Genomic DNA, 12,752 nt, shown 5'->3' on the forward strand with positions numbered 1-12,752 from the left:
AGGGAGCAGTTCCAGGTGGCGGTTTTAATTTTCAGCAAATCCGAGGAATGTGGCTGAGTTCAGCAGTTTTCTGATTCCTGGCTGGGAGGAATGTGTTTGTGATGCTTCTCAGGAACAATTAGGAAAACTAAATCTGTTGACAGCAAGCTTAACTTACCTCTAAAAATTCTTCTCACTGAAGAAATTTTAGAGTGTCAGTAGCTGAAAAAATGGCATAACATCATAACATCTGCTAAGCTAGTATTTCTTCACAATGAATAGAGAATTGATTACAAAATTTCATACTGCAGGAGAATTTAGGAAGAATTCACTGTCAAACTGGGAGAACATGGATTGTAGGGTAGACACTTTTCAGTTTGGTACCATGGAGCTGGACACACGATCAGAAATTAACAAAACTCATTGTAATAAATAAAAAAGTACTATGCAAGGAAGGAAGAAATGGGGTTGACAGTAAGAATACCATATGTATGCTAAAGGTAATAGGAATCCATGAGAACTTTCAAATCCTTTCTTGGCCTTCATTCATACTCCTTCATATTCAATGAGTTTTCTACTCATTTGTTAGAAAAGGCAGCTCTCTGACTTGCTTGTATCTAGCAAACCTCCTCAGATACCTTTGTTACAAGACCTAAAATGCATAAATTTACATGTCAAGTTACTTACTTTCCATTATTTCAGTGTACAGTCAGCCCTTGTATGAGGTTCTAGTCCTCCTCTACTTACAGTGATGACTTGTGAGGCACCATGATTCCAAACTCTTTACTAAAGCTCTGTTCAATACTCAGTCTATTGCACTACTTTTATTTTCACTAAAAATTGGTTACCAGAGAAAAGCACCAAGCTATTCTGTCATGGCTTGCATTTGATGCATGCAAGTTGCATTTACCCTAATTTATGCTTATATTTGTTATGCTTTCCTTCACAATTCCTTTTCCTCCAAAATAAAGTCAGCCTAATGGGCTGATGTTTTTCCCTATATTTTGCCTTCATTTCTGTCTGGAGGTTTGCAGATGAAATATGCTGATGACATAAGAGATGCATTTTCAAAGCAGAGAATATATTGAAATGTAAAATCTGGAGCAATATGCATTTCAACCCCCAATTTAAGCCCGTGTTTTCAACCTGCTTGTTTGTTTGTTTTCAGCACTGGAGTTGGTGAGTAAATTGGGGCATTTGCAGTTTTTAAAAGAGCTTATAAACAGATCTAATGTAAATATACCAGAGGCTCAGTAGGGATCTCAATTCACTTGTTATCTGTTTCACTGATGTAACTGGTATAACTTCATTTTGAAGATGTATCATATTCATACTTTTATGGTTTTGTCTTTTTCTGTGTTGCAAATACTTGAAGAAGCAGCAATAAATTGATTCTCTTTCTAGGTCTCATCCCAATAGTCTTATTCAGCTTTAAAAATTGTACATTGTAATAACCAGCCAGCAATGTACCACGTTATGTTGCATTTTCTTCCAAGCTCGCATGTATCAGGAAAGATTTTCATAAACAGTAACAATCAGTTAAACAAAGTGCAAGCGTCTACCAGTTACAGCCATACATTTTATTAAGCATATGAAGTATCACAATAATTTGCATATTTACTAATCTGTTATGGTTCAAATTCATACCAACAACAGCTAAAAGACCACATGGGGATTAAGAAAACTCTAATTTCAAGCCTTAGGGGAGGATAAATCCAAATCACATATCCCACATAAAACAATAGGTTAATAAAACACAAATGGCTACTACAGTCACATTACTAAGTTCTCTTACACCTTTCCCAGCAAATGATCACTTCCCAGTAGCAGTTCTATGGTGTAAGCAGTACATGAAAATACATTTTTCTCCTTTCTTTCTGCACTTTTATCCAGAATGAATCATTGATTGAGCTTCAGATTAATCAGATCATCATGAAAGGAAGACCTGATCCACACTGGGAGTTTGTTGTGTAGCACACAGAGCTAAAAGCCTTTTTTTTTTTTTTTGTTAGGTTGAAGACTGATAATAAATAAAAATTAGCAGTCCTTACCAGTAAAAGAACCCTTTGCCTAATAATTTATTTACTGAGCAACATTGGTGTTCAGCCAAAAACCTACTTTTTGACAGTAAGGGGCAGTGATTAGTTGATAAAGTATATCAAGTTGTTTTTACTTTTTCAAATGACTGGTTTAAGGTGACTCTTTGGCTTAAAAAGCAGGGCACCCTTGGTCCCTATGGTTGTTCAAAGGGCTGTTAATGTCTATAGTCCAATGATTTTTTTAATGAGTGATATATAATAAAAGCAGTCCATGCAGTGTGAGCATACACCTTTCTCCCAGGTCTTTTGCCTTAAAAACAGATTTTTATACCATCTCATTCAAAATTAGTACCTCTCCCAGTGAAGTTTAAGCATCCATGTGAAATCTAGAGAAATATTACAAGATTGTGTGGTATACTGTGGGTGTCAAATGCATTAAAACTTATCTTTTAAAGGTCTGTGAAGCTCAGCATTAGAGTTGGTTTATTCCATGTGTCAGAACTTGATTATTTTCTCCTTCAAAAATCAAACTGTTTCTTTTCATTGGTCCTGTAACCAGAGAAGGAGGTATAGATAAAAGTAATACACTGACACCTCTGTCAATGCCTAGAGCAGCATGGATGCTTCAGACATGCATGGCATAGACATGCCGAGTATTATAGTACCAGGATACAGATGTTTGGAATTGCTTTTCCATCTTAGAGGGAATTCAGATCTGTACCTTTACTCAGTCTACTCTATCAGTTATGCTGGCATAATATAAAAAGGCATCTCAGTCTCTCATGCTGAAACTTTCTAATTGTTTAAAATTTATTTCCCCAGAAAATAAGCAAATTAATCCAGTCAGTGGGCAGTCTCCTTGGAAAGAGGACCTTGTACATTCCTGGACCATTTAAAGTATTTTTCATATAAAACATACGCAGTTACCCTTTGGAGTTTGGATTCTTTGAATCTGCATCTCTGCATGCATCCATGATGTCTACTCTCATATATCATGTGCTGAAATAACTTTAAAGAATTGCTTTGACTTAGAACACTCAGCTAGGAATGGAAGTCACAGACCCTGGTCCCCTCTCTGATTAAGAACAATTGTCATAGGTCAGCCCAAATGTTCATCTAGCCCAGTGTCCTGTCTCCAACAGTACGCAAACAATGGATGCTCTAGAAAGAGTAGGACAGGAAAAGCATGCAATGATACTTTCAGAAATATATTACTAGCTTAGCAAAACTGAGCAAGAGGTAGCAACTTTTTATGGAACAACCTTCAGTGGACTCATATTACATGAATTTTCCAGTTGTTCTTCAAGCCCAAGTAAAATTTTAACACCCTCAACATCCTACGACAATGAATTGCAGTATTTAATTGTGTGCTGTGTGAACTATCCCCTCTTTCTATTTGCTTTGAACCCTTTCGATGACTCCCAGTTCTGGTATTAAGAGAAAGAATGAGCAAGCATGCCTTAGTCACCTTCTCCAGGTCTCTCATGATTTTGTATACTTGTGTCATGCACCTCTGTATATCCTTGCTTTCCATGCTGAAGAGTCTTAGACTATTGGATTGCTACTTGTACAAAAGATGTACCTTTGATTATCGCATCTGATTTTCTCTCTATCCTGCCAGTTTTAATAGGTGTGAGCAACTTGCAGAACTTCCTGATGCAGTCTGGTTTCCTTAGGATTTAAATAGGGCCATGGTATTTTCTGTCATGTTCTCTGTTCCTTTCCTAGTAATTTTGCTGTTTTCACAGCTAATGACTATTAAGCCAACATTTTCATAGAGCTATCTACCATAACTTCGTAAGAATCCTAAGTTCAGGACCTATTGTTATGTGTATAAAATCAGGGTTATTTTCCCCATACATATCAGTTTCCATATGTCAACAATGAATTTCACTTTCCATTTTATCATCGGGTTACTCAGTGTGAATGTCTTTCAGCAACTCCCAAATTGTCAGCTATTTTTTTTTATTAGTCTGAATAACTTAATATTAGTAAACATTTGTCACTTCCCTGTCCGTTACTCACCTTTTACATACCACAATTATGAATTTCTGGACACCCAACACCAGTCCATGTGGTAATCTGCTGTGAAAATGTGATATTTATTCCTGTCCTTCCTTCCCTCTCTTTGTCCATTATGTGTTTTCTCCAACGGCTGTTGGACTCTGCCTTTGTAGAAAAGCACCCAGGCCATGTGGCTTTTTTGACACTTTGTGAATCTTACATTTGTTGTTGCTCTGTAACAGCATAACTTCACTAAAAAGCATAACTCTTCTCCACATGCCATTTTGCAGTTGACCCGTTTTGGTACATGGATGTGAATTTGAATCCCTTTGAGCTGAAGTGAGCTTGAACTTATATTGCCTTCAGAGATTCTGACAAGGGTGCTGTAACCATTAGGCTTTCCTACATGGGCATTGCCAGTGACCACATTGTATAAGCAGAGAGGGAAGACCACTGATCCTTTAAACAAATGAGTAACATACTTAAATATGTCCAGGATAGGGCCCTGTAGACAGTAAGTTTGGGTATTTAGCATATAGATGTCTAAAATTATACCTGGTTTATCTAACTAAAGCTGGTTAATCTACCCACGTATTCAGCGTAACTCCAGAAGCAGAGGTGGAACTTTACTTTTCGAAACTGAGACTATTACAGATTTCAAGCACTTCACAGGGATGACTATATCTTAAAATAGGCTTTATGGATAATGATTTAAAATAAAGTCTTACAGCAAAAGGGGAAATCTGATCCCACAAACAGGAGCAGCAAAATTCCAAGCAGATTTGCCAGATCAGTTTCTAGCTGGAGAGACTTCAGGATTCAGTTAATGGAGCCCAGAATTTCAATTATAACACTGGTAGTTACATCGTAGCAGGTATCACTGAGATCAGAATATATCCACTGAAACACCACTATTGTATTTCAGACCAGAAAACGCATTAATTCTAGAAGTCTTACTGCATTTGCTTTTCTTTCTTGATTTGCATGCCCTATGGACTCATAATACACAAAGCGATGCCTCAGTTAGAAATAGTTTCCCATAGGTAGAAATAATAATCACTACATTAGCTAGCCACAGTAAATCAGAAGCATAATGGGGTGGGATCAATGCCTTTTCTTAGGCCTCTATTCTTCTAACACTAACTTTTAATTTGCTACCTTTGGCAGTCTAATGATACGAAGATTAAGCTTGCTTGTCCTGCTTGCATCTGTTTCTTCTGTTTACAACCATCCTGCATGCACCCAGTCAGTAAAGGCTCAGCTGCCTTTTCTGTGCAGAACACATATGGGCTTTAATCTGGAGGCCAGCAGTTTCTGCGTGAGGTGTGCTGGTACAGTAGACAGAAAAAATCTTGTAGCTAGCACAAGACTGTTTTCCTGTTTGATTTGTCAAGTGAAAATCTCACCTTTCACCAGTTTACACCTGCTTTTCTGCCTGGAAGAAAGGGTACTATTTTCATTTCTGCGCACCTTGTACCATCATCTGTTTTTAAACAGCATTGGTACTGGTTTTGTTTATGTATTGGCATTATTGGTTGTTGATACAAAGCTTGTGTAATGTTGCAAAGGCTACGTTTAGAGAAGGAGTCCTTAAAAATAAGGAGGAAGTGTATGAACGAGTCAGAAAATACTTTCCAATTAGTTAATCTTCCCTTTCCCTCTGACAGTCTGAAATTACCATCTTCTAACCCTCTACGATTTTCATTGTACGAGCTACGGAAAAGAGCACCGTCTTTTGGTCATACGAAGTGTCGGCAACTGCCTTGGGTTCCACTGAACCCTCCGGGCGGGAGACCCGTGGCCGGAACTCCCCGCTCCCCTAAGCTGCCGCTGATGAGAGAAGCTCACTGCAAACAAACCAGCAGCGGGTGTTTACCCCCCAAATCGCTCTCTGAGCCGTCACCCCCGGAGCGTCCCCTCCGCCTGGGGGTCGGACCCTCAGACACACCGTCGACTGCAGCCACACACCTTATCCTTTCGCGACATCCCCCTGCGCTGGGCGCCCTGCCCCGGCAGCCGGGCTCTGTCGCGACATCTGCCCCGACTGCCCGACCCGACCCGGCCGCCGCCCGCTCCCGGACCCGCGGCCGCCGCGGGGGGGGGGGGGGGGGGGGGGGGTTGCGGGGGGCCCTGTGCCTACACCCCGCTGCAGCACCCAGCGCCGCGGCGCGATGCTTCCCGGACCCGCCTGCTTACAGCAAATAAAGTTTTCCCCCGATGAAATTTAGAAGGTTATCCAGAATCTTAAAACCGCCCGGAATCCTCTGAATAATTCCCGGGAGGATTACCTCTTCTCCTGCGCCGGATCTCCCGTCCCTCTTGCCCCTTAGACCGATGTGAGGGGAAAACTCATCTTCCCTAAGATGCTTCGAGAGCAGCCTAGAAAGCAGCCACATTGAGAGCGGTGGAAATGTGTTTAAATACATCAAGCTATGTAGAACTAGTGCTATTCGCGATTTATTTGGGGGACTGCATTCTTTATAGGCAGCTAGTTTTTAGCAGACGTATCGACTTGGCTCCCTGCCTAAACCGGAAGACAGCGGAGTAAAGAAAAGGTGAAGCTTTTTTTTTTTTTTTTTTTTTGGTAGCATTTCTTTTGGGTGTTTGATTACTGCTTGGTTTTTCTGGCTGCAAGATTTTTGAGGCAATTGCCCTTCTAGTCCTATTTCCAAACCGTGATACCTCATTAGCGATCCGTGTCTCATTAGCATCACGTTATTAGTAGTATTTTTTCAGCGCGAGGAATGTTATAATTTTGGAAACTAAGGTGTAGCCCCCCTCCAGAGCAGAGGGAACAACTGGAAATTCAACAGTTCTAGCTGGCTTTCAAGTAGTCGAACAGACCCCGCGAGTGTGCGTGGGGAAGGAACACTTTGGACCGCCGTCACTCGAGTCCGAACCGGTTTGCCTTTCCGAACAATCGTTTCTCTGGCTGGAGGTCGGCCGAGAAGGACCAGCCTGAGCCAGGGTACCCTTCCCCAGGGGCTGGGACGTCGACCCGGCGTCTCGGGGCACGGCAGGTCCGCCGGCATCAGGAGGGTAAATCCCAGACTGGGGCTGGGATCCAGCACCCACTGAAACCAGTGGCAAAACTCCCATTGCCTTCAGTGGGATGGGGATCCCAGCCGGTGCCCTCTCCTCAGACCCGGCCGCCGGCGCTTCGCCCTTGAGCTGCGGGTAGGTGAGAGCCGAAGTGCCTCTGCAGCAGGCGATTTACCTGTCAGAGGTTTTTTTCCCTTTCCTCCCCTTGCTTTATCGCCAAGAAAACTTTTGGGTCCATCTGTCAGTTTGGGGAGGGGGGTGGCGGGAACGGAGTGCGAACCTACGCTACGAGCACGCGTTTCTTAACCGGTGTGAAGGGCGAGTATTTTAAACAGCAGCACCAGCAGAAGCAAATTAATAGATGGGCTTTAATGAGCATTGGTGTACAGCAGGGCAGACAGGGTACGGCAGCAATCACTCACAAACCAGCCGGGACTCATCAGCCAGTGCGTCGCTCTCTGACTTCTGATCCCTCTGCTTTACACAGACCTCTTGTCTGTGGGAAGGTTGTTTTCGGCAAAGTGCTTTTCCCGAATAATTTTTTTAACCGTTTTTCTGTTGGCTTTCCCCCGCCCCCTCCCTCCCAGCAGGTTTTAGTGTTCACACTCACGTGGAAGAAACGCCAAGCAACACATACAAAATAGCGGTATCCGCGAGCGGTGAAAGGTGATGTGAAAAGCACAATCCACGAATCGCCGGGCCGGTTTTATTTTAATGAGAGACTAGGGAATTCGGACACTCACTCACAGGTCGAGAGGCCGGGTCACACTTCAGTCCTTCCTAAGGTATTGCCCTCCCATGTGAAATATCGGGACGGACTGTAAAAGTGTGAGGGGGAAGGACAAGTAAGTGATCGTTAGTTACAGGAGCCCTTCGCCGTCAGCGCCGTTGTCATTTAAATCCCCGCTAATTAATCGAGCAATTTAAAGCTTACTCCTTAAACAGCAAGCGTTACACGTCCTGAGGCCCCGCAGCTCGCCAGGGACCAAGGCAACCGCTTTGCCCAGCTCTTTCGGAGCAACACCTACAGGGCGGCGGGGCAGAGGTTTCCCGTCCCTCGGGGTAGGGGGAGAAGCAGAGTTCAGGGGGGGGTTACCCTTCTGCTCCCCCCCCCCCCCCCCCCCCAGCCGCCGGGAGACTGCAGCCCCTCTCTTCCCCCCGGGCCCCGAGGTTCGCGGGACCTCCGGGCCGGCCGCCCGGGGAGGGGGACTCGGCGGGAAGCCCGGGCTGCAGGGCCGCCCCGTGCCGCGGGCTGTCGGGATGGCGGGGAGACCTCCCCTCCTGGACCCTTTCTCCTCGCCAGCCCCTTTGGCCGCGGCTGTGACTTGTCACATCACCTCTCCGCGCCACTAACGATATGTAACGACGACAAAAGCTCTTACCTGCGACCTGGCTCTCAAATAATCTGATTGTACACAATATAAACACAGACACCAGCGGGGTATAGTCATCAGATCGGCCGGGTTTCCGTGCCGCACGCCTGCCCTGGGCCCCCGCATCCTCTCCCCCGGGAGCCTGGGGGCCTCTCTCCCCCCGACCCCCTGCCCTTTAGGAGTGCACCAGGACGGAGTGGAGGGGGCCCTTGCCCTCGGGGGTGTTGCTCGCGGTCTGTTCCAGCAGCGAAGCAGCGGCCGGAGTAGCGGCGGGGCAGATCTGCGAGGCGGCGACCGTCAGAGCGGGGATGGCCGGGGCGGCGGGCATCGCCGGCGCCGGCTTGATGGGCACCGGGACGGCGGGCATGGTCTGTGCCGGCGGGTGGCAGAGCGCCTTCACGGGCACGCCAAAGGGTCCGTAGTCGGGGGACACGGGCACGCCGGCCACGGAGTCCATCACCCCCACGTGCGGCCACATGGAGCTCACCACGCTGCTGAGCTGGCTGGGCACCGGGTAGCCCAGGTGGTGCATCACCGAGGCCAGCGGCAGCCCGCCGGCCTGCAGCACGCCCTTGTAATCTCTGCCGATGATGTTCTCAATGGCGAAGGGGTGCTTGAAGCCCGAGGGCTGGCTGCTGCCGTAAGGAGAGAACTGCGGCAGCCTCCCCACGGCGGCGGCGGCGGCGGCGGCCACGGCCGCTTCGGAGCCCGCCAGCCCCGGCACCTTGCCCGGGGGAGGCGGCGGCGGCGGCGGCGGCGGGTGCGGGTGGAAGTAGTGCACCATGTGCGGGGGGGGGCGCCGGGGGCTTGCCGGGGCCGCCGCCACCCGCCCCGCCGCCCGCCCCGCCGCCGCCGGGCAGGTGATGCTCGGGGCGCAGGACCTTGAAGCGCTTGCGGCGGCGGAGGAAGCTGCCGTTTTCAAACATGTCCCCGCAGTCCGGGTGCAGCGCCCAGAAGCTGCCCTTGCCCGGCTGGTCGGGGCGGCGGGGGATCTTGATGAAGCAGTCGTTGAAGGAGAGGTTGTGGCGGAGGGAGTTCTGCCAGCGCTGCGTGTGCTCCCGGTAGTAGGGGAACCGCTCCATGATGAACTTGTAGATGTCGCTCAGGGGCAGCATCTTCTCGGCCGAGTGCTGGATGGCCATGGCCGTCAGGGAGATGTAGGAGTAGGGCGGCTTCTGGTCGCTGTACGAGCTCTTCCCCGGCCTGGGCATCGCCGCCCCGCCGCAGCCCTCCCGCGGCCGCACGACCCCGCCGCGCCGCGCCGGGCGCCGCTCTGCCCCTCGCACGGCGGGCTCGGGATGCCGGGGACGGCGCTGCCCTGCCCCGCCGCCGCCGCCTCTACATCCTGGGCGCCACCCGCCCGGCCCACGCGTGACAGCGACCGCCCCGCGGCCCGCCGGTGGCCTCCCCGCACGGATCCCTCGGGCAGCCTCGCCCCGCGGGATGCGTTTGCCTCGCTGCCCCGCCGCTTGCCGGAGAGGCGGCTGCCGCCCAGGCCGAGGGGTCTCGGAGGGGTGCAGGGGGCAGGGGGCAGGTCCCGGCCCCCACCGGTGTCCGCGCTTTCCTCCTGGAGGCCGCCGAGTCTGCCGGGCTTCCCCGCTGCCGCCTGGCACACTCTGTTGGAGTTGATGCTCCGCACGCACCGAGGGCTGGGGAGCGTGAAATTACCCCGGACCTCCGCAGAGATGGGGGGGTGGAGTGGGGGGGGAGGAAACAAAAACGCCCCTCTCACCGCTCAGTCCTGTGTCCCCCGAAAAGTTTGCGGCGGGCGGCGGAGGCGAGCGCCGGGAGCCGGCGGGGAGAGGAGGCGAGCGGGACGGCAGCCGCCGGGGCTGTGGCGGGGCTGCGCGCTCCGGCGCGGTTTTGTAATGATGCCCGAGCCGGGAGACCCCCGCAGCTCCGGCTCTCCTGCTATCACATGACAGCCGCTCGGGGACTTGGCGCCTCGTGGAAAAGGGGCGAGAAGCGGCTCCCCGGCTCCTCTCTCGCTCACACCTCCTCAGCAGGGCGAGGTGGAGCCGGGGACGGCGGGGGCGGGGGGGGGAGATGCTGAGGAAACACCATGTGAGAGCGAGATCCCCTTTCAAAACAGAGGGTAGGGAACAGCAGCCCGAGTAGGGAAGCGCCCTCCTCCCCCCAGCCTCTTCGCAGCCCCCGTACCCACTTTCCTCCCCCTCGGCCCCTCGCTCCCGCACAGCCCGGCTCCGAGCAGCAAGCACGAAGGGCACCCGAGGGCACCGCACCACCTGGAGGTGGAACAGGGGCCGGGTCTTTCCTGGTCCCAAGGGCGAGTCGTGCCAAGCGTCCCCGGGAAAACGGGCGTCAAGCTAGTCCCGGGAACCAGCGAGCGGGAAATGCGGCCCTTTGGAGTAATTTCTTAACGTCCCTTTCATTAAGTTTAAAAAGCTACGCGAAGCCTAGCACAAAAACCGGAGACATGCAAAAATTCCTACGCTGTTCGCTCCAAACCCTTACGGTCAGCTCTTGTTACTGGCCGCGACGCGGCTCGCGGGAAACAGTGAAAGAACCAGCCAAAGCATCGTCTGTGCGCTTTGAGACGAGCTACTTAGCGCCAGTGTTGATTTAGACCGGCTCATTAGTAGGAATCAATGAACAGTGCAATAATTCATATCTGTCCTCCAAACGTACTGTGTTACAGCGGGCAGGCTGTAGATTTGAGCGAGAAACAGGGAAGCCTGCTCTCTTTTCTGCCGCTAGAGTTGGAAGAAACCCTGCCCAACGTAAGCACCTACCAGAGCTCGATTAGCGAGATGCTATAGGAGGTGTCAGCGTTAAAATGATTAGTCCGACTTTTATTGGCTAAATAAACAAATAGGTTGAAAGAGATTTACTTGGAAAAAAAAAAAGAAAAAAAAAAAAAAGAAGCTCTTTTCAGCCCACCGTTCCACGCGGGTGCTTGTCCCCCCGCGGGTACCGGCAGCGCTGGGGCAGGGGGGCAAGCAGGACCCTGCCTGCCGTGCCGCCCGCCCTCCGCTCCCGCCGCCGGGGGAGTGATTTGAGCATCAAAGCTGGCTGTCTCTCTACGAGTCAGGCGTTGCAAGTAGAAGCGGAGAACGGGGAGGCGGGAGAAAAAAAACCCCAAACTTTAAATGTCTACCTATAATCTCTGCTGAGGGCGCGAAGGAAAAGACTAATTTAAATCCCTTCCTTAAGTAACGTGTATTTAATAATATTATACCTGACCCAGGGCAGTCAAGTGAAGAGCGTAATCAAAGGTAAAGAACCAGAGTCAGTAGCCAAAATTTTGGAAAGCCAAGTTTTGCGAGGAAGCGCGTGCTTTAAAAAAGTTTCAGGTTATTGTACAAAGCACTCACTTTGCCCCTGAGAAACTAGGAGACGCTTACGGTGGCAGAGACGTTTACATCGTGCATCCTGGGGAGCTTTTCCCCATATTGCCAGCACGGCGAGAGCCGACACTCGGGCATCTTCCCTGATGTGCCTGTGCATTTTGCCCAAAACCATTTTATTCGTGTTTTACTGATTAATCCCGTCTTAACCGATTAAAAGCCTAGCTCCTACCCTCAAATTCTAAGTCCTGGATCTGAAAGTCATTGTCTGCCTCACCTCATCAATTAGTAACTCGCCGTTTTCCCCCCAGTACGGGCAGGTGTGCGGGTTTAGCCTGGCCCTTTCGCAGATTAACCCTCTTCATCTCCGTTGCAGCCGGATTTTATTTTTCGCGGGAGGATCGATCCAGCCCAAGAGTCCGGTGAGACCCTAAACGCGCCATTTGCGTTTGTTCTTCTCCGATCCTTCCCCAAAAGCGGCCGCTCGCTCTCGGGGGCAGCGGTAACTCGCTGTTTCCCCGGGAGGACGTGGGGGGGCCGGCCGGGAGCGGCGAAGCCTGTCGCTGGGCACCGTCCTCCGGTGGGCATCGCTGCGGAAAACCGGGGCTGCAGTGCCACCAGCCCTGGCCCCACCGCTCCCGCCGGCCTCCAAGGTGGGACTTCTGTTAGGCAAGGGGGTGTCGGAACAAGCCCGCGTTCAAGGGGAACCCCTCCCGAGCTATCGGAAAAGTACGTGGATGCACGAGCTAGTTGCTACTCTGTTAGTACGCGCGTTTATTGAGCGGCATCACCGCAGGTCTGCCGTCCGTCCAGGTGTTTGTGAAAGCGAGACGTATTTCTCGAAGCCTCTGAGGCAACAGCTCAAAGAAAAACACCTCGGGTGATCGCCCTGACATCCAACAGGCCAGTTCAGATTTCAGGGGCTAATGATTTACAAATGATACGCTGCTGGCAGCCAACCCTGGGTTACTCCCGTTATCGCTGTATCCCTCCCCACGTGGCAACAT

General features: G+C 50.2%; 1 protein-coding gene across 1 annotated transcript; it reads right to left on the bottom strand.

The window, feature by feature from the left end:
• Positions 1–8,612: 8,612 nt before the first annotated feature.
• Positions 8,613–9,648, bottom strand: FOXB2 (forkhead box B2). Its single transcript, XM_030005239.1, is given in 2 exon segments — positions 8,613–9,231; positions 9,233–9,648. Coding segments are annotated over 2 exon segments (1,035 nt in total).
• Positions 9,649–12,752: the final 3,104 nt, after the last annotated feature.

Source organism: Aquila chrysaetos, chromosome Z, assembly GCF_900496995.4.
Source record: "Aquila chrysaetos chrysaetos chromosome Z, bAquChr1.4, whole genome shotgun sequence".
NCBI classification, from domain to species: domain Eukaryota; kingdom Metazoa; phylum Chordata; class Aves; order Accipitriformes; family Accipitridae; genus Aquila; species Aquila chrysaetos.